This window comes from Telmatherina bonti, assembly GCF_933228915.1.
Source record: "Telmatherina bonti genome assembly, chromosome: 2".
NCBI classification, from domain to species: domain Eukaryota; kingdom Metazoa; phylum Chordata; class Actinopteri; order Atheriniformes; family Telmatherinidae; genus Telmatherina; species Telmatherina bonti.
The window spans coordinates 17,678,289-17,698,991 of NC_136620.1; the positions used below are offsets into that span (position 1 = coordinate 17,678,289).

Genomic DNA, 20,703 nt, shown 5'->3' on the forward strand with positions numbered 1-20,703 from the left:
TTAGCCATGTTCCGCTGTCCTGTAACCTCTGCTGCTCTGGACTCACGACTTTTCTGCAGAGTTTAACACCGCTGGAGACAAAGACCGATTTTCTATTAATTCTACTGATTGTCTAAATCAGAGAAGTTCTGCTGTCTGAGGTACATATCCGCGTACTGCAAGGAATAGTGAACTTTTAGCAAATTGCATGTCGTGTTGTACATGTTATTAACTTTACATGGGCTGTATTTGTAGTAAATATACCGTTAGCATGTAAACAGGTAGAGTCAGTGAAGAAGTAATCGTACGTGTCTCGGTGTAATGACTGAAGTTTGTAGTTTACCAAAGAAATGTTCGTCATTATAAAGAGTCTACAAGTATCAAGTTACAGTTTGTGTCCGTATTGGATTTATCTCCAGTGTGACACAGTGTGTAAGGATCTTGGCTTGCTGAGAAAAAACAAATACATGAGAAAATGATAATTTAATTGATTAGATTAACTAGACTTTATCCATATTACACAACAGGACTGTTTTGAATTAGACAGAGGATGCTGAACCTCAGAGATTGTAGCAGAAGCTATATGAATACTGTGTATGGACATGTTTATGATTCTTGTATTTCATCCTGCAACAGTTCAGGATGGACAGGAAGCACTGTTGTGTGAAGCTGTCGGTCCGGCCATCCAGAGGACTAATGGATGAGAAGTTTTTGGTTCTGGTCCAGAACGCTCTTCCCGGTCTACAGCTGACTGTCCATGCCTTCCATGAGTGTGAAGATGGCCACAAGTGGCAGTCCTTCGCTCACTACACTGCTGATGCCACCGGGACCGTAAATGGTACGCATGTCAGAACCGGGATGTGGAAAGGGAAAGTCGTGCTGCGTTGGGATGTTTATGTTCTCTGCTTTTCAGTGTCAGAAGACTGCAGTGTTGGTGGATCATACTCAGGAGTTGAACCGATGGGTTTACTGTGGAGCCTAAAGCCAGTTCCAGGCAGCAAACCTGGACTCAGGTCAGTCAGTTGTGCCGCTACCAGTCAGTATGGTCTGATATTATCACAGCTAATCCTCCCATTGTCCGCAGGATGAGGAAGAAGAACGTCCAGACTCCTATGGTGGTGGTGGTCTCTGTGTACCAGGGTCACCTCACAGAGGGATTTGTTGATCAGGTTCTGCTGGCCAGTGTGATGGTGGAGCGTTGGTACATGGCTCCCGGCGTCCGCAGGATCCCTGTAACAGAAGACGGACTCACTGCAACCCTCTTTCTGCCCCCAGGTAGAGCTAGAGGAAAGTCCAGGGAGATATGGACTCCCTGGACTTTCCTTGGAGCTTTTGTCTAGTGTGAATTCTGTGGTTTTGTCTAAGTAAGGATTGTATGGTTATCTGTATCTGTCTGTCTGTGTTGAGGACCCCCTCGAAAACGAGATGTTGCATCTCAACGGGCTATCCTCTCAATAAATTTCAAATATGATATGACATTAGAAAAAATGAGGAGTGGCCTTCCAGTTGGGTTGGGATTACTCTCCTGTTACTGAGTTCGGCTGCATTTATGTGTTGAAAAGCAGAAACAGATGATCAGCCATGTAGGCAGCATGCCGAGGAGAGTTGTTAAAATATACAACAAAAAGTTAAAAATCTCAGAAAATAAATTCTAAAAGCAAAACTTTATAGTTTGCGGACACATTTTCTTTTTTATCGCACAAATTAGAGGCTGTGGCAGTGTGAGCTCATCCTCATCCTCAGAGATGACGAAATATTAGATGTTTTTGAAAAGATTCATCTGTTTACTTTGTGGTTCTGTAGCTAAGATGCTGCAGTTCTGGACTACTGGACTTAAAAAGCTTCTGGTATCACGCTGGCTCTTCGGCGTGCAGAGTGTTTGTAGTGGGAGAAAAAAAAGTGAGATTATTAAATAACTTTTTGACGTGTGTGTTGATTTTTACAGTCAGTTGAGTTAATCTACAAATGATATGAGAGTAACGCAACTTTTGTTGTCCGTAACGTGGCACGAGGGAAACACAGGTACTGAGCATGGATGTAGGAAATGTTTTGAGATGAAAGCCTCATGTTGGTGATGTTGGTTTCCAATTAGTTGTATATACAAACGGCAATTCCACTGTTTTCTTTTTGAGGAACCTTGACCACATGAGGTCAAGTCCTTATGAAAAACTACTGGTTTAGGAGCCATTATGGCAGATTAGTGACTATGAAACAGAGTGGTCTGCATGATTGCTGCATGGGCGGAAAGCTCATGAAGCCCAGGAAAATATCTTTAAAGTCAATTGCCAAACTACTTTTGGTCTCTTAGCAGTCAGCTAAAATGAAGGAAACTTGTGTCCAGGTATGTATGGAGCTGATGACATCTTAGTTAAAAGGTCAAATGAAGTGGTGTCTTTGTCTAAGACTTATCTGAAGACAGACTTATCATCTCAGACTCTGGAATCTGATGGTAGAAGTCTTTCCTCTTTTATTTGTTTGACCATATATCCTTTTTTTTTTTTTTTTTTTTTTTTTTTTTTTTTTACAATCCGTTCCCTTTATTGCATCCTCACTGACCTGACCTTTGCTCTGGCTTTCATCATCTTTTGTGGACCTTCCAGGTTTGTTTAGGTGGACTTGGGGCAGCAGTGACAAAAAGCTTTGATATAAATGTACTCAAAACACAAACTTAATTTAATCAGGTCACAGTGGTTAACTTGTTATCTGTGTTGACTAATGGCTGAGCAAGTGTAATCAAGGCTAACTGACTGTCAGCCCTGATTTGTTTTGTGTGTTACAACAGGTTTTAAGCATAAACATGCTAAACAGCGAGGCTTCAGTAGGCCTTAAACCAGCAAAGCAAACCCATTACTAGTTTAACATGGAGCAAAGCAACACAGTGGAAATGTAGGAAAAGAAAGACACAGTAGCTATAAATCCACATCACATCATCTAACAACTAGCTTACATCTTAAAGCCTGTTCTTAAACTGATAACAACAGAGCATATTGTCAAAGCAAACAGAAATCTAGACTTAAAGCACAATAAATACACAAAGGTTTTATTGTTACGTAATAGGTTTAACTTTTGAAGCTAAAAGCTACTTGGAATGGAGCTTCCAGAAACAATAAAAAACAATTAAAATCTCTAATTTTAATGGTGGTTTGAACATATTTCAGATGAAGAAAATATGTGAAAATGTTCCAACAAATGAATCTGTGCATAAGTAGGGTTCAGCGTTGGTAAATGAGGGACTGTTTTGGATCACACTCCTGACCATGTTACTACATTTATGCAGTGATAAATTAAACTGCTGTCTGATGCAGAATCGATATGGTGCTAAAATTTTATAAATTGCTCTCATAGAAGTGTAATTAAATTCTTTAAATTTGAGTCATTTTAGAAAGGTAAAACAAAGTCATTTAACTCTCTGAGGAGGGGAGGACCAAGTTGTTGAGGAGCGATGGGGTCATACGGGGAAAACAGAGGAAGACCAGTCCAGGAAGGGTACCGATAAAATGCTATTTTACAACGTAAAGCCTATTTTTCTCGGTGAAGAACAAATCTCTAATCAGTGATGAATTATTTTCATCTTGTTGGAATCCAGTAACACTGCAAGCTCAGTGTTGGTGCTGCTCAGAGTTAAATCACCGATCAGGACGCTGAGCCTAAAAGGGAAAGAAGCACCAGCCAAAAAAATCCTCTTTCCTGAGATGTTTTTGCCAGAGCTGCTTCTACTTCGTACCTTTTGATTGGTTGTTCTTTCTGAGATGCAAACCAACAATCTGCTAAAGCAAAAGGAGAAATCTGACAGAGCAAATGTTTAATTAGGGAGAATGAACAGAGGGAACCACTGGAAAATTTGTGACAAAAGAAACTAAAGCTAGAATTAATGCTATAAACAAATAAACAGGCTTGTATTTGTAAACCTTAAGTCCTTTATATACAGTATATATTTTTAAGATAATACGCTTTGAGCTACAAGCGACGGTTGTCAGAAACACATCGAGGTTTTCTGAGAAAAGTGTGAAAGCTGAGCCACCGAATATTATCATGAAAATGTAAAGCTGGTTTTTGTTGTAATGACTTCTTTAAAGGACCTGGACCGTTCCCTGGTCTCCTGGACCTGTGGGGGGGTGGAGGACAGTTGGTGGAGTACCGCGCGGCGCTGCTGGCTTCTCATGGAATCGCCACCATGGCCCTCGACTACCTGACCTGTAAATTTACCCTGGAAACCGGGAAGGTGGTGGGAAACCAATACTTTGAGGTGAATGCGATCCACTTGTTAATTAGTGTCTTAGTGACTCCTTTTTGGCTTGAAATCAAATAAATTTATTTACAGGCTAAAAGAAAATAAGCTGTAGTGATGGAGCAGAGCTTCTAACCAGTCATAATTTAGTAGATTTGCTATTAACATTGATTAAAGTTACCACTTCTTTATGTCTCCTGCCTGAAATGAAATCCCTAAAATAAAATATATCTTCCCAACTGCATGGGCTGGATGTGTAATCTTAGTCTGAAAGGAAAGCTGCGACATGTGAGATACAAAAATATCTGAATGAAGAAATATGTTACTCTGTCATAGTAATTTCACTTGAAACACAATAGAAAATGTTAAAGTTAAAGAGTTAAAAAAGTTAAAGAAGTTTTACTGATGTTTAATTGAGGTGTTAGGCAGTAAATTTCTCTGAAAGCCATCGGCTCATGTCAATGTTCAAAACCTCTATCAGTGGTGAGTCAGAAGCCTCGAGGGTTCAGGAGGAGGATCCAGAAGACATGAAGCCAGTCATAGGAAGAGGGAACCCTTCACTATAAAACCTCCCTCGTCTCCATGGAAACTTGCAGGAACTTCCTGATTCATGTCAAACAAAGGCAGAGTCAGAAGAAAACACATCAAGTTTTTTAAGAGCTGGCATTAAAATTTTACCACAAATGAGCAAAAGTAAAACACGATTTACAATTTTTTTCTCTTTGGTGCTCTTTGCTCGCTCCCAGAGTTTTTGTCCCACAGTGATGACATATTGTTTGTGTGGTTTGCTCTGATGATGATGATAGTGTCAGTTCAGTGGATAAATTATATCACAATACACAATCACTTCTGTTTATAGCAAACCACAAAAAGCAACTAAATATTCATATTTTCTACCTGAGCTCAGTCGTGCTACATCCTGTAGATTGAGCTTAAAATTGTTAAAATCATGTAAAAGAAATTTGAAAAAATACATCCATATTTTTAGATATCCATGTATATAGATACCAGAAAGTTGTGAAGTCTAATTCCATCAGAGATACTCGTCTCAAGTTGGTGCATTATTGCACTTCTAACAAGTGTTATAACAACAGTAATAACAGTGAAGAGATGAGTAGCATGTGGATCATTGGCTTTATGCTTAGAATAGGCTGCATTATTTTAGATTGGATATTGTAAGGAAAGCTGAAGTTTGACCTTAAAACTAACTTTTTACCTTTTTATCATTAACGGAAAACATCCTGAAAAGGACTTTACAAAAATGGCTGTTGACATTAGAGAGGGGCAAAAGCACATTTCATCAGAATGGAAATGATGATTAAACTGTTTAAATGCTAAATATTTAGCCTGAAATCAAGACCGCATATGATTCTTGACTAGAAAATATAGATAAATTCATGATTAAATGTTAACCAGTTAATGTGAGACTCTAAGTTTATAACTATGAGTGTATGTTATTATGTGTCTGTAAACCCATAAAAATGGTTCAGAGATTTATTCACCCTGGTTGATCCTGGTTCGCTCAGACCATAAAGTGTTTTCTGTTGCTTTAGTCTCAGTATGCTTTTATCTCTAAACAGAAAATGTGAAATGTACAAAACAACTCAAAGTGCTTTATGTTAAAAATGAAAGAAAAGTGCAGAATAAACATTAAAAATGTGTTAAAAATGAATACATTTGCAGACATCTCCTGCAGCAGCTCAACGATACGGGCAACAGATTGGAAAAGCCACTGTTTGAATGTTTGAATGAAAGAAAGGCTGGCTAATCTTACTAATGTGAAAGGTTGTTAAAGTTTCAGTGAACAAAGAAAATCTTACAATCTCTCAGTCATACAAAATCCAGAGGAAGTTAACAATGGAGGAACGGCTGTGTTTTGTAAATTATTTTCAGATTTAAATAGGCTGGTGTCTCATTTACATCACATCAGATATTGTGTAATTTGTTTTCTGGCATGTTTTTTTTTTTTTTTTTGTCCAACAGTCAGCCTACAAATGCCTGGAGAAGCATCCTCAGGTCATCGGCAGCAGGATCGGCATGTTGGGTCTTTCTTTAGGCACCAGCATAACCCTCAAAATGGCGGTCTATTCAGAAGTAGTGAAGGTAACACACACTGTTTACTACTTCTTTTTTTTTTTTTTTAAAGAAAGTAGGACATTTGTGGATATTTGTACATTTGCTTGCTGGTTCTGAGTTTTGGGTAGTTATTCTATTCTATTCTAGTTTAGTCTAGGAGTCTTTTAACCAGGGTGACACTTGATAAGATTGTTTTTTTTTTTTATCTCTCTGTTGATCAGTGTCTAAAATGTTTTGTGTTTCATGTGTTTCCAGCTCAGATGTGCTATCTGTATCAGCGGGAGTCACGTGCAGCCCATTGACGGATCTTTGGAACAAATACTGGGTTACTTTAATACGTGAGATGATCTGTTTTCAGTTAAATTCTTTTCTCATGAAGCTGAAGTGAATCACAAATCCCTAAAAATGTGATTAGAGAGATGAGGGGAGGAGGAGATGAATTTGTTTTGAGGAAGTCAGAGTTGAGTCATCAGTCAGAATAAGAAAGGATCAAGGTTGAAAACAAGTTTAATCATATGGGACATTTCCAGCTCCTTATGCAGCCCAAATGCTTTACATACTAAAATAAACACATAAAACAGATAAAAACCAGTGTAAAACAAATTCCAATGCATGGAAAGAAATAAATGTCTTGATTCAGTCTGTGCTACATGTATCTTCAGACCCGTCCAGAGTCCGGGACCTTTAACAGAAACACTTTTAGTTTTGTCTAAGTGTGGATCAACTTACTGTCACCTCGAGCAGAAATAAGCTGCTTCTCAGTACGACAGAGCTTGGTCATTAAACAGCTGCAGACTTGCTCAGAACCACCAAACATTCAGTCAGTTTTAATGAAGAAAACTAAATGATGAAAACAACACACAAAACTGCAACAAGCACCAACATTTCTGCCTTTTTCCACCGCTTACATGGCAGACATGTTGCCTCTGCGGTCAGTCGGCTTGCTGGTAGAGAGCAGCAGAAATGCCAGAGTTAGAAGATTATTTCAAACCCTTAAAAGTGCAGTGGCATGGTTTAAAACCGAAAAACCTCTCAAAGGTTTTAAAGTAATCTTGTCTTGTAAATGCATAGACCACTGCTGACTTTTTGTTGCCTTTTTAATTTGATTTTTTTATTGTCCAGCAGAAACTCTGGGAAGACTCGCTTCTCTGATGAAAACGAGATGATTTGGCGAGATCTGCTGCTTCCCATTCCCTCTGACCCCTCTACCAAAGTGGATGTGAGTACAATCAGAGCAAAAGTTGTTTTTAATTTTAGTTTTGTTTTTCTTTTTTCTTTGTAATCACAGTTTTAAAAGCATTTTGTTCTACAGTAGTTTAAATGCATCATCTCCATTTAGAGAGAATGTGTCAAAAAGGATTGAATCCAAAAATATTTGACTTTCAATAACTGATCAGTCATATATTTCATGTGAAAAAGCAAAGAAGTAAACTTAATGAAAATGACGAGGCCCCAGCTTGAAGTTCAGGGTGACAGAAGGATTTTGACCCTGATGAAGCCACTTCCTGTCAAACCTTCAACCAACCAGACATTTTAAACAACCAAAAAAACCCAGAAGAAATGTGTAAATATGACACTAGTTTCTGTTGTGGGTATGTTTGAGTGGCCACATTTACATCTGACTTTTAATTCTGAATAAATTTAAACAGATGAAAAATGACCATTTAAACAAATGTAAATGATAATTCCTAATTAAACTTCTGAAGTCAGTGACTGGTTTATTCCCATTTTTAGATCTGTTTGGGTTAATTCCTCTACCATGTAAATCCTCAGTCTGCTCTAAGTTAATTCCAGTCGTTCTGCAAATGCTCATTACCTCATCCTGTCCTGACGACACACGTTATGCATGATGTTCTGCCTCCCATCTCCGGTCATTTTTTTATACTTTGCTTATTTTCTGTAGACGCAAGTATGTCACATTCGATCTTGTGTCCAATCAGAACCCTTCCCAACCTCCAAATCTAAAGTGGAATTAAGTAAAGACGAATAAACGTTTGGTTTTTTGTCAATTTGGAATTATTTTCATGTAAACCCAAAGCAGAATACTATCCTTCAAATTATTTAATTCCAATTTATTAATTCCGAATTTCAAAACTTCATGTATCCGTAGACAACGCCAATATTTTTCCTCTTGTAAGCCAAGACTTGGGAGACTGATATGCAGATGCAAAAAGGTTTTGTCGCTGTTGATCTGTGTGTTATTGCTTTAAAAAACTGATCGTCATAAATTCTGTTTTGGTTTCTTTTCTCTCATGTTGATATATCTATTAATACATCCATTTTTATTTTATTTGAGACTCACAATCATGTAGCTGAGGCTTTTCTAAAACATAATGCCTGGGTGCCGACTGAACCTACATGGATTTTTACATTAAAGAGAAAAGAAACGGTGGATAAAAATAGAATTATAATGAATTTGAGTTTTATTGGTCAATATTTGAAGCAGCAACAGGTGATGATGCTGACTGTATGTGTCTGCAGGTGGGACGTCTCCAGTGTCCGCTGCTTCTAGTCGTGGGAGAAGACGATCAGAACTGGTGTACCTACGAGTCTGCAATGGATGTGAGTTCACTGAATGTGCTGGAGAATACCGACTGCAGCTGCTTAAAACATCACATTGGCCTGTGAAGCTCTGTGTTTAGACTAGGAGAGAAATTTAGCACTCTGTTGTCACTGAAGATCCTTTCTGGGAAGCCAAGAAAAAACAAACTGTGGATGACGGGGAATCTGCTCCCTAATTATCAGGTCAGACTGACCAGAACTTTAAATGAACTCAAACAGTCTTTATGTTTATTAAAAAGAATAAGAGAAATATGGTGTTAAGCCTAAACCATTAAAGTGGAACTATTATGTGCATTTCAGGCTAAATTATTTTAATTTCTGAGACCAGAAGGACTGGGATTGATCGAGTTATTGTCACAAATTGCTTTATTTACTTCAGACCGACCCTCTCCGTAGGCTGTCAGATCAGCCTGTGGGCAAAACGAGTGGATTGAGACTCTTCCGCATTAAGCTCCGCCTCCCCCACAACCCACAGCAACGAATGCAGCAGGATGTCTCTCTTTGGTAAACTCACCAGCCATCGTTGGAAATAACTTTATCCGACGTTTTCCACCCGCCTGATGTATTTGTACATGCCCTTGTTAACCAGTAGAAGGTAACCAATCACCGAACCTTATCCCCCGGGACGTCACAAGGATTTCCAAGTAGAAAAAACTCTCTAAAACAACGCGTTTTTCGTCGCCATGGAAACCGAACGGAGAGCGTGCTGGAACTCAAACTCAAACATGCGTTTAGGTGATAAAAACAGTAGAAACTGTAGAAAAACTGTAGAAAGCTCAGAGAACTCCAAATACCATAATAGGACCCCTTTAAGCTTTTCTTGCATATGCATGAATGAGGACGGTATTTTTGTTAAAACACCACTTCAGTGAATTTTAGTGAGTCATCCAATACGTTTCCACTCACTGGAGAATAAATAAATATATGATATAATTGAACATAATGTAATTACGCAAGTTTGCCTTTGCGATAAATAGGAAAAGAAACCGATAAAGCTATGTTTTCTAGAAGATTTACATAAAATAATTATGATTATATATTTTATTAATGATTTATGGAATACATTAAAATAAATCATAAATCATGATAAATTCAAAATATCACCAATAAACACAAAAGGAATCATAGCAAATGTTTGTAGAGTTAAAATACTGTATTTAAAAAATATTGCATTGCTTTTTTCTTTTTTTTTTAAATTATTTTTACTTTTTAGTTAATATCAAAATATATGTTTCTAAAATTGCCCTGCCCTAGACTGACAAGCTGTCCAGGCTTCACTTAACTAGATAAATTAATATGAAATTGCAGGTCTTACATAGAACTGAGAGGAGAGTCCAGTCTGCACGTGAACCCTGAAAATTGAGCTGATCTGCAAACACAGTCCACCACCATGAGAAGTCAAGTAAAAGTTGCAAACAAGTTTTTCATTCAGATGTAAATTGCGGCGGTCAGTAGGAGCCACACAGCAGTCCTGAGGAGTCCTCTGCAGACCTGATGGAATGCTGCCTGATATATACAAAGTCAGGCCTTATCAGGCCATCATGACAGTCAAGGACAGAGTCCAGAACATCACATTCTTAAACAGATATGATCGCATCAAAATAACAGAGTAAATGTAAAAAAACACACATCCGATACAGTAGAGAGAAAAACACAGATTACTTGACAATTAAGCCTAATTTCTACCAAAAGGTGACAGATTTTTTTTGTGTTCTACACTCAAAAACTGGGAAGGACACCCTAATATCTGACTGGTCCTATTCTAATATTTTTGGGGTATTCTTTTGGGGTACAAATCTAACCAATCTGACCAAAAAGGATGGAGCTTTACACACTCCAATCCTTCGATCGGTTGTAATTAAAATGACATTTTAAGTGCAACCTGGCATAAATACAAAGCAGGAATGGCCTTTTGCTGTGATTTTCTTTGCAGCCAGAAGCCTCCATTCAAACAAGACCCATCTTATTCTGGTGAGAAAAAGATACACACCAAGTAGAAAGACCACAAACTGCTGGAAGACAGTCCTCCTTTGTTTGCGAGACTTGTTTGGGTTCTGCTTTAAAGAAGGCATTGCATCTTGCAGTTTTATGTCTCAGGTATCTAATACAGTCCTACTTATACTCCACCTTACAGGGGAGATACCCCTAACCATCTCTCAATTTTCCCATGTTTTCCACAGATATAGCTTATTTCTTGTTTTAACAGTTCAGGCTGCTAGTAGTGTAATGATGTAGGGGATATTTTCTTGGTACATTTTAGGCCTCTTAGTACCAGCATGGCATGGTTTAAACTTCACAGTCTGCCTGAGTATTGCTGACCATGTCCATCTCTTTATGAGCACAGTGCAGCATCTTCTGCAGGATAATGCACCATGTCACGGAGCTCAAATATCTCGAACATAATGTTCTTCAACATTGTTATGTTGAAGAAAGCGGCCACTGTACTCCAGTGGCCTCCACAGTCACCAGATCAATCCACCAGAGCACATTTGAGATATGGTGGAGCGACATTCATGATTCTCATCATGAATGTGCAGCCGATAAATCTGCAGCAACTAGGTTGACCAGATGTCATGCGTTGTGCGGGATAGTCCCGCGTTTCTATTTTCACACGTCCTACAAAACGGGGCGCTGTCCCGCATTGTTACGACCAGTCTTCACTTTTGTGAACGAAAAGAAAACTAAACAAAACAAAACTGCCTTTTACTAATTGTGTGTGGTAAAAGATTTGACGGCTTTCACATCACACCACCTGCTGATTTGAGTTACACTCATGTAAATCAAACTAGGAGGCGGGACTTAATGCACATCAAGGATGGGCCGGTGTACCCACTAACGGAAAAAAAAAGCAAAAAAAAAAAGCACTGATTGATCATGGAGGACAGGGAGACGACCGCAGTGAAGAAGAACAGAACGTGTTGTTATAACAAATACTGGGAAAGCATATATTCCTAGGTTAAACCTGTTGGAGGAGACTGTGAGAGTGTTTGTCAAAGTAATTTTTCCGTGTCACACGGTGGGGAATATGACGTGAAATGGCACAAAAAATCTGCGTCACAAAAAACGCGCTACTTAGAGGGATTGTTTATAATCACAGATTTGTTATGTTTGAATAGTAATTTTATTACCAAAGATCCGAATAGAACGCTTTTTTTTTTAACTTTGTTATGGCAGAGTGGAATCTCACATTGTCCCACATTTTCAGTCTTTGTCCCACATTTAGTTAGAGAAGATCTGGTCACCCTAGCAGCAACTGTGTGATGCTTCATGTCAATATGTACCGAAAGCTCTGAGCTTTGAATGACAGCAGGATATCAGTCTTTATTGCTTATATTTCAGCAGTTTATATTACTGAATCCTCTCAGGTGTTTTGGAAATATTGAGGTTAAATGACAACCATAGCAGTCCCTGTGACATTGCTCTGAAATCCTTTGGGTCCATTTTTCTACTTAAAGACTGATAACTGATGGAGAGACTCCACCCTGAAGGCGTCTTACCATGAAAATGTCTGACGATTGTCTCTGTTTTCCAGATGAAAGAGATGATGGAGCGAGCAGGAAACAGCCACCTGCTGACCATCCTGTCATACCCAAAAGCAGGCCACCTGATTGAGCCCCCGTACACACCGCATGCCCGGGCCAGCTCTTACAGAACACTCTACACACGTCAGAAGGGTACAATCACTTCCAGACTATAAAACTCTCTCAGAAGCATTTTTGGGATGTTTAGACGTTAAATCTCCGGCACAGACGCCTAAACTGTTCTTCTACTGTTGTTTGCAGTGATGGCTTTGTGGGGCGGGCAGACACCTGAACATGCTCTTGCGCAGGAGGACTCCTGGAGGAAGGTGTTAATCTTTCTGAGGGAGAACCTGTACGGCGGCACGAACGCTGGTGCAACTTCGCTTTCCCACCTGTAATCATGATGGCAGAGCTGCAGAGCTGAGATGATTTTATCCCATCGACAATCTGGAGTGAATCACAGCCGATGCACTTCTACAGTGATCGAGATGAAGATAAACGACTTGTTGATTAATTATTAATCAGAATACTGGCACGTTTTCTGTGGACCAAATATATCATCCCTCTCGTGTGTGTTCAGGAAATCTGTTCTTTTTTAAACATTTTTTTGTCAAACTGTAACATGATTTTATTAACACTTTAAATAAAGTAAGGTGATTATTTTAAAAAATGCAGCTGCACATCAGCAGGTGTGACTTAAGCCATGTTGGAAATACAGAAATAATCCATTGTGACTGGGGGTACTTTTCTTGCCCTTTAAAGAGCTCTGACAAGTCAGAACCCCTGGACAAAGATCAGCTCTGTGGGATCATTGTGGGTTTGTTTTCCACAGATGCATTTAGTATCAGTACTGGAAAAAGTTAACAAACTTTTCCTTTCTAAGCAGTTTTTGCAGGCCCACCGTAGTCCTGGAGTCATGTACTGTTTCAGTAAGGCAGGGCTATTCAACTCAGTCCCAGAGGGTGCCGGAGTCCTACAGGCTTTCAGTGTATCCCTGCTCCAACACACCTGCTGAGACTGCTTAAATACACATACACAACCAAAATATCTTATCTATATCTTTGTTGATTCCTTCAGTCCTCTTTAAAGTTGTCAAAGTCTTATTAATTCTCATTCTAATCCTTATTAATTTGTCCAGGAGGGAATAATTTTTTTTTAAAACTTATATACTTAGTTCTGAACAGTTACTTTGATGTACATTCATTTTTCTTACCACTTGGCCCAATTGAGGGTGCTTCTATCCCAGCTGCCTCTGAATGAGGCACAGGGTTGTCACAGGACCACACAGAGAGACAAACAACCTCACACTTCATTTAACCAAGAAGCCAGAGTTTCTATAGAGAACATGCATACTCCACATGGAAAGGCCACAGACTGAGCCCCCCCCACAGCCAAGGATTGAACCAGCAACCTCCAGGCTGTGAGGCCACAGTGCTAACCATTATGCCACAATGCTGTCATTAAATTTGACTTTTGTTTAATTGCACACAAAATAGACCCGGCAACATATTAAATATTTGCCTGATAAAATTAGTTGTGAATCTTTGTCCACATTTGCTGCTAAGATCTTTAATAGAAATGTTGAGTTATTAGTAATATTTAGACGAGATAACTTACCAATGAAAAGTTGATTTTTATTGTGATCTGGCATAATAATTGATTTACATTATTGTTTGTTCATTAAAAAATGTCAAGCACTATCAATTTTATTGGCTTAAAAAATTGTAAACTTACTACTTTTTTTTGCATAAAAAGACAAATTGGAGAAAGAAAAACAGATTTTTCTCCAAAACAGTCAAAATGCGGTGTCTTTCTACTTAAAGGAACAAAACACATAAAAGAGATCAAACAAGTTTATAATAACACTGTCATTGCCGTTTGCTACAGAATTGATTATCTTTTCATTCTATTTTTAATGTCATTTTATATAACTCAAATGTGTGTTTTACCTCTTTTTCAGCTAAAGTTGAAACTGCTGGCAGGAACAGAAGACTCAGAAGCCACTTTAGTGGAAACATGTCAGTGTGTGATCTGAAACAAGATTCTAATAACCCAAAATATACCTGTACACGCTGAATTCAGTTCTCCTGTTTTATGACATTGAATTATCAGAACCTCATTCATAAAAGTGAGAATTAAACAATACTTACAGTATACTGGTTAACAGTTAGAAGCACAAAGAAAGAGGATGAGCACCACATGACATTATAAAGAACTGGCTAAACAGGAAACTGCACAATTAAGGATGTTTGGAGCATCTGCTTTGACAGGAAGAAATAAAAGTGCAACAATCGTTGCATTTTTCCATAATACTGAAAGAAATGTGCTTATGGGCCAGATGCTAGCTGCACTTTGTTATGATCAAGGTTAGAAAGGAGCTGGAGAATGTCCCAGCTTTCATGCAATCATGGTCAGACTCAATAATTTTCAGGTACATTCTATGAACTTTACATTTTGGGCATCTTGTCCCCAGTCTGTAATGCAGTACTGAATGTTTAAATATAATACCATATTTTCATTTTATGTCATCAATTTAAATCAGCAGTTATTGGTCTCTAAGTAACACAACCATGAACTTCAATAATTGTTAAGGATAATGCTTTAAAAATGTTCATTTTTTAAATTCAAAGCAACATAAGCAAGGCGTTTGGACTTGATTTGGACTACAAATCCCATAAATCTACCAACGAAACAAGGCGTGAGCGGCGTGACAGACTTTCATCCAATCGCTGGTTGAATTTCGGTCACATGACCATCACTGCAGCAGATTTGAATTGTTTGTGAGGTGTGTGTTCGTTTCACACTCTGAATGCAGGGCTGAAATTAGATTTGAAAAGAGCTAAAGGTTTGTGCCATTAAGTAAAGACTTAATAATAGTCTAGCTTTTGTTAAGTGTTGTATTAGTTTATTGATTTAAAGCACGTGTCCGCTACGGTTCGACGTAGCTGGAATGATAACGGGTTAGTCGGCTAACACGTAGTTAGCATGGTGTATAAAGTCATCACCAGGGTTACAATTGTTGAGGTTGTTACATCGGAGGCAAAATTCCAACTCTTGTGTTTATGTTAAGTGTTTTTATCATAATTTATTATTATTATTATTATTTATTTATTTATTGTTGCAGATCTGATCGGGATCGGTCTGTTTCTTCCCAGAGAGAGAAGCAAATTCCGGGATGGATTCACAAGCTAACAGTGGTAAATTTATGTAGCACCATTTTGCAATGATACCTTGTCGTCATGTTTCTGTTCAGTGGTTTATAAAATATGCTTGTGTCGTTTTGTTCTTGTGCAGATCTGTTCTTTCTGCAAGATGAGAAGTTTGACTTCGATGTTTCGCTTTCACCTGCCAGGTAAAACTTGCGTGATTGTTTACCAAACCTATCAGCGCAGGAATAATAATTGACAACAACAGTGATTCTTCATCTAATGCCAAGCTGTCTCTGCAGTCTGGCATTTAAAATGTAATTGATCAGATAAAAACAGCCATTCATGAGCTTCTGTCCTTCCACTTGTCAGTTCGAGTTCCCATCAAGAATTAAATGCCAAAATCTTTATTAAGGCTTAATTGGTCCTCATTTTACTGTGTGTTTTAAAGCAGAATTATAACATTATAATATCAACTGAATCAAGCATTAATGGTGCACGTTTTCCCACCTTTACTTGGTTGAAACTAAAAGATCAAATCTGTATAAATTACTGATCTATGGCCCAGTGACTGCAGAATTAAAACATTCACATGGAATTAAACAATGGTAACTTGAATCTGTTTATTTTGAGGCGATTAGATGGATAAAGGGTTATCCTACTCAACTTTGAATTCAGCTTTTTTTTTTTTTTTTTTTTTTTTTTTTTTTTAAACAAAACAGGGTTGTTTATCCTATATACTTGCCTACATTGTGATTTACATATTTAAAACAGTACTAATATCCATATATATGACTATTTACTGTGCTCTTTACTGTGTACTGTGTACTGTGTGTGGGGGGTGTGGGATGGGACCTATAAACCTGTGGCAACTGGTTTATACTCCTGAAGAGTCAAAATACATGTGAACAGGTGTACAGGTCTCATTGAGATTTACAGACATGTATTCACAACAGCTGGCTCAAAAGTTTGTACAAAAGTTTGAATTTTTTTTTTTCTTTTTTAACCTGTCCTGTCCAGCATCTCAGCATACAGAACAGCAATCTGCGTGCCATATTTTTGCCAGACAGATTTACTCTGTCAAGGGAGACATCTCATGTATATAGCTGCCCTTGATAATCTGAATATTTTTATTATGATAATTATTTTATTTTTATTTTTTTCTTTTATCATTTTGCAATCATCGTCATTCTTGATATGGCCAAGCTGGACCTGGCAGGGAAAGAGGGAAAAAAAAGAGGAAATGAAAGGAGGAAAAAGAGAGACAGAAAAGAAAGGTGTGTCTAAGCTGCTAAAGTTACAGTATTTGCAAAACAATATAAAGTACTAAAAAAAATACAAGACAAAAGTAAGATAGTGACAATATTCAAAAACAGACAAAAAATGAAAAATAAAAGTAAAAAAAAGTAAATGAATTAATAAAATAACAATTACAATACCAACCGTTATTAAACATACCTACAGAGAGTCATCAGCAACATTTAGTAGAAAGCAGATGGGAAGATGAGCGCTTTGTGGGCGTGCACGTGTGAGTGTTCAACCTGTGATCATGCAATCAAAGATCAGCTGAGTGCTTGTAGGGGAGCACGACCACGACCCGAGGCGTAGGGGAGGAAGCCAAGGCCCCCAGGGCCCGGCAAGCCCACCGTGCACAGAGCCCGGGCAGGCAAAGCAGAGAGAGCCTCCGTCTGCCGAGCCCAGAGCAGTGGAAGCCTCCAGGCAGGCGCCACCCGGCGCAACGAGGCAGGGGCACCGGGTAGCACAGGGCGATGGCAAGCCGGCCCGGCGGGCGCTGAAGCGCGGGCCGCACAGAGAGCCGGCAGCCCACAGCCCCCAGGACCACCCGTTCCCCCTGGCCAAGACCCAGCTGGCCCCGCCCGCCCAGAGCAAAACCATCGATACCATGGGCGGGATCCCCAAGGACAAGGACACGTCCGTAGACCATCCCCCCAACAATTCCTCCCCACAACCCTCCCGCTGCTTCTTATTCCCCCTCACCAGCACCCTCCCCATCCCTCTCCCTCCCAAGCCCTACTGTCCCCAACACTCCCACCCCACCCCTCCCTCCCAATCCACACACCCCTCTCCCTCCCTCCCACACATCTCCTCCCATTCAACCCTCCCTCTCCCTCCAAATCCCCCCCCCCACCCCAGCGACAGCTGGAGCCGGAGGACTGCAGGCCCCAGACCTGAACTCTCCACATTCTCACACACACACACACACACACACACACACACACACACACACACACTTATGCAGCCAACCAGAGACCCTGCCTGCCCCCTCATGCGGCCCAGGCATCGCCCAGGACAGAGGGCCCCCCGCAGCACCCCGTCCCCAGCACCAGGCCCACCCCCGTACCCCGAGTGCTCCCCACGAAGAGGGGGCATAGGAAGACCCCTGCCCCCCCCATCCGCCCGCCCCTGTAGTGTGTGCATGGGTGGGTCGTGGTTGTAGTGCAAGTAAAAAAAGGGGTGGCCCTGGGGTGGTGGGACCAGCTGCTGCCAGACAACCAGACCCACCCTCCCCAGCATTCCCTTGTTTATGTGAGTGTCTGTGTGTGTGTGTTAAGTGTGTGTGCTGCTTGTGTAAATGTAATAGTGTCTAAGTTGTGAGTAAATGGGAGGGGATGGGCAAGGGCCACCGCTGTAGCTCCTGTCCACCCCCCATGGCCAAGGCGCCTGTCTCCTCGAAACCCTAAATGTATATTGGTGTCTATGTTGCAATTAACATTTAGTGGGGCAGGTGGCCGCCGGGGTCCATTGGAAAATGCCCCTAGGGGTTCCCGGGACCACCGACTTCACCCGCCCCACCGTGCCCTATATGCTGTATGTATGATGTCGGGTGGCGGAAGAGGAGGGGGGCATGGGGAGGGGCACAACCATGGGAGAAGGACTCCTCCCCTGGGCGACCAACTCCTCAGCTGGCCGCAGTAGGTGCCCCCACCTCACCGGGACAGCCCCAGGGCAGAAGGGCAAGTCCCAGCCCACCAGGCGTCGCAGGAGGCAGCAACCCGGTTGTCCCCCCATCCCTGGCGGCCCAGCGCCAACACTCCAGGGGCCGGAGAGTCCCCGGTTCCCACCCAGACATCCATCCAGGTCCGGGGCCCGGTGCCACCAGCAACGCCAAGACTGCTGCCGACGGAGGAGACAGAGCCAGAGGGAGGATCCCCTCCGCCCCCCCATCACGGGCCTGGCCTGCACGGGAGGCAGCCCCGAAACCCGGGGGACCCGGCCCCCCATGCAGCCTGCACCACAGCAACCCGGCCACCCAGCCCAGGCCAACCCCCGACCGCCCCGAACTCCCGACTGCCCCCCGGCCCGCCCCCAAGCAACCCCAGCCCCCGGGCCAACAGAGCTCCAAGCCGGCCAGGCGAGCAGCGCCCAAAGCAATGACCTGCCCAGACCCCGGCCCGAGAGCCGCCCCGCTCCGAGGACCCCAAGCCCCCCCAATCCACCCCCCAGAGCCGCCAAGGTCCCAGCCCCCCTTCCCACTAAGTGATGTGATTAATTAGCAGGGTCCAGGGAGAGCGAGCAGTGGGCGATTCATTTTTGATGGAAGCAGATGTGATCTCGAGACTTATGTGTTCCACCAGGAGATTTTTGTAGTGATTAATACTTAGACTTCTTTTGGACTTCCAGTTTAATAGGATAGTTTTTTTTTTTTTGCTATACATAGGGCCACAAGGATAATGTGTGTGTTGTTGGGGTCCATGTTGATGTCACTAAGGTCTCCCAGTAAGCAAAGCTTGGGGCATGCAGGAATGCTGCATCTGAGCCATGTTGATAATTCCCCACAAACCTTATTCCAAAAATTTTGAACAGGTGCACAGAGCCATAGAGCATGTAAATAATTATCTACTGCGTTGTATGTGCACTGTGTGCAGATCTCTGAGTGATTTAGACCCATCTTGAACATTGTTTGTCCTGTGTAATGTGTTCTATGAAGAATTTTGTATTGGATGAGTTGTAGATTTGAATTGTCTGTCATATTAAAAGCATTTAGACATATTTGCAGCCAAAAAGGTTGACTGAGACTGATAGATAGGTCTGCCTCCCATTTGGAAGTTGGCAAGGAATTTGAATCATCTATTTTTGACATCGACCTGTATATTTTTGAAAGTAACTTTGGGCTACGAAGTTCCATAAATTCTGCTACTGTGGGAGGAAGTTCAAAGTCTATTTGATGAAGGGGGGATTTCGTAAGTATAATGGATTTGAGTTGCTGATATTCTAGAAATCTGCTACTATTATTTCCATATTGTGATGATAGAGTGTTAAAAGATAAAATTCTTCTGTTAAGGATAATATGCTCTAAATAATTAATTCCTTTATTAATCCATTGTTTAAAGTTGATCATATTTTTGTTTAGAAGAATGTCAGGGTTGTTCCAGATAGGTGTGAGTTTACATGGGATTATTGATGAATTGGGTTTTTTAAGAAATTCCCACAAAGCTGTCAGAGCGGCGCTAATGTTGACGCTTTTGAAGCACTTTAACTTTTTTACACTGAAGCTGAAGAATGGAAGATTAGAGATTTCCACATTGTCACAGAATGTTTGTTCTAAGTCTATCCATGGTTCATCTAATGGACTCGGTTTAAGCCATTTTAAGATATATTGCAGCCTATTTGCTAAGAAATAATGTTGAAAGTTAGGCAAGTCTAAGCCTCCCCGATCTTTAGGTTTTTGTAATGTTTTTAAACTAATCCGGGGTGGTTTATTCTTCCAGAGAAATTGGGAAGTGTATGATTCTAGTGATTTGAACCAGGTGGAGGGAGGTTTCATAGGAATCATGGAGAACAGGTAATTGATTTTGGGTAGAACCATCATTTTTATCGTAGCAACTCTCCCCATAAGTGAAATGGGGAGTGACTTCCAGCGAGTGAGATCATCTTCTATTGTCTTAAGGTTAGTGTAATTACATTTTATCAGTTCTGAGAGCCTGAGGGGAATATTTATGCCTAAGTATCTAATGTTACCTGATTGTAAATTAGTGTTGGATGGATTTCGAAACCTGCAGTTAATTGGTAGGACTGTGCTCTTAGACCAATTAATAGAGTAGTCAGATAGTGATGAGAATTTATTAATTAGTGATATTGTTTCAGATAATGATGTTTGTGAGTTTTGGAGGAATAGTAAAATATCATTGGCATAAAGGCTTATTTTATGAATTATCTTTTTGGACTGGAT

General features: G+C 40.6%; 2 protein-coding genes across 3 annotated transcripts in view; both read left to right on the forward strand.

Moving 5' to 3' along the window:
• LOC306762653 (peroxisomal succinyl-coenzyme A thioesterase-like) lies at positions 1-14,432 on the forward strand. Of its 2 annotated transcripts, XR_013771506.1 has the most exons (12): positions 1-140; positions 616-817; positions 893-992; positions 1,064-1,254; positions 4,056-4,225; positions 6,191-6,310; positions 6,539-6,621; positions 7,409-7,502; positions 8,765-8,845; positions 12,378-12,519; positions 12,628-12,818; positions 14,327-14,432. XR_013771506.1 is itself a non-coding variant. In XM_079249218.1 (11 exons), exons 2-11 carry the CDS (start codon positions 622-624, stop codon positions 12,762-12,764), a joined length of 1,314 nt encoding a protein of 437 aa, XP_079105344.1. In that variant the 5' UTR covers positions 1-140; positions 616-621; the 3' UTR covers positions 12,765-13,435. The 2 variants fall into 2 exon arrangements, 1 of the variants encoding a protein (XP_079105344.1); XM_079249218.1 differs by lacking the exon at positions 14,327-14,432 and having other exon boundaries at positions 12,628-13,435.
• gtse1 (G-2 and S-phase expressed 1) overlaps positions 14,370-20,703 on the forward strand; it is a gene marked incomplete at its 3' end in the record, with an annotated part of 16,199 nt that continues 9,865 nt past the window's right edge. Inside the window, exons 1-3 of the mRNA XM_079256576.1 lie at positions 14,370-14,384; positions 15,491-15,563; positions 15,661-15,718. Coding sequence (XP_079112702.1) covers positions 15,542-15,563; positions 15,661-15,718 — 80 coding nt within the window. The 5' untranslated portion in view covers positions 14,370-14,384; positions 15,491-15,541. The remainder of the gene's footprint in view (positions 14,385-15,490; positions 15,564-15,660; positions 15,719-20,703) is intronic.

What these genes read in the sequence shown, in the direction of transcription:
- LOC306762653 (XM_079249218.1), top strand. Translation starts at nt 622, where the DNA reads ATGGACAGGAAGCACTGTTGTGTGAAGCTGTCGGTCCGGCCATCCAGA. An exon ending in TGCCACCGGGACCGTAAATG is followed by an intron (nt 818 to 892) that starts GTACGCATGTCA and finishes TCTGCTTTTCAG; the next exon opens with TGTCAGAAGACTGCAGTGTT. An exon ending in AACCCTCTTTCTGCCCCCAG is followed by an intron (nt 1,255 to 4,055) that starts GTAGAGCTAGAG and finishes ACTTCTTTAAAG; the next exon opens with GACCTGGACCGTTCCCTGGT.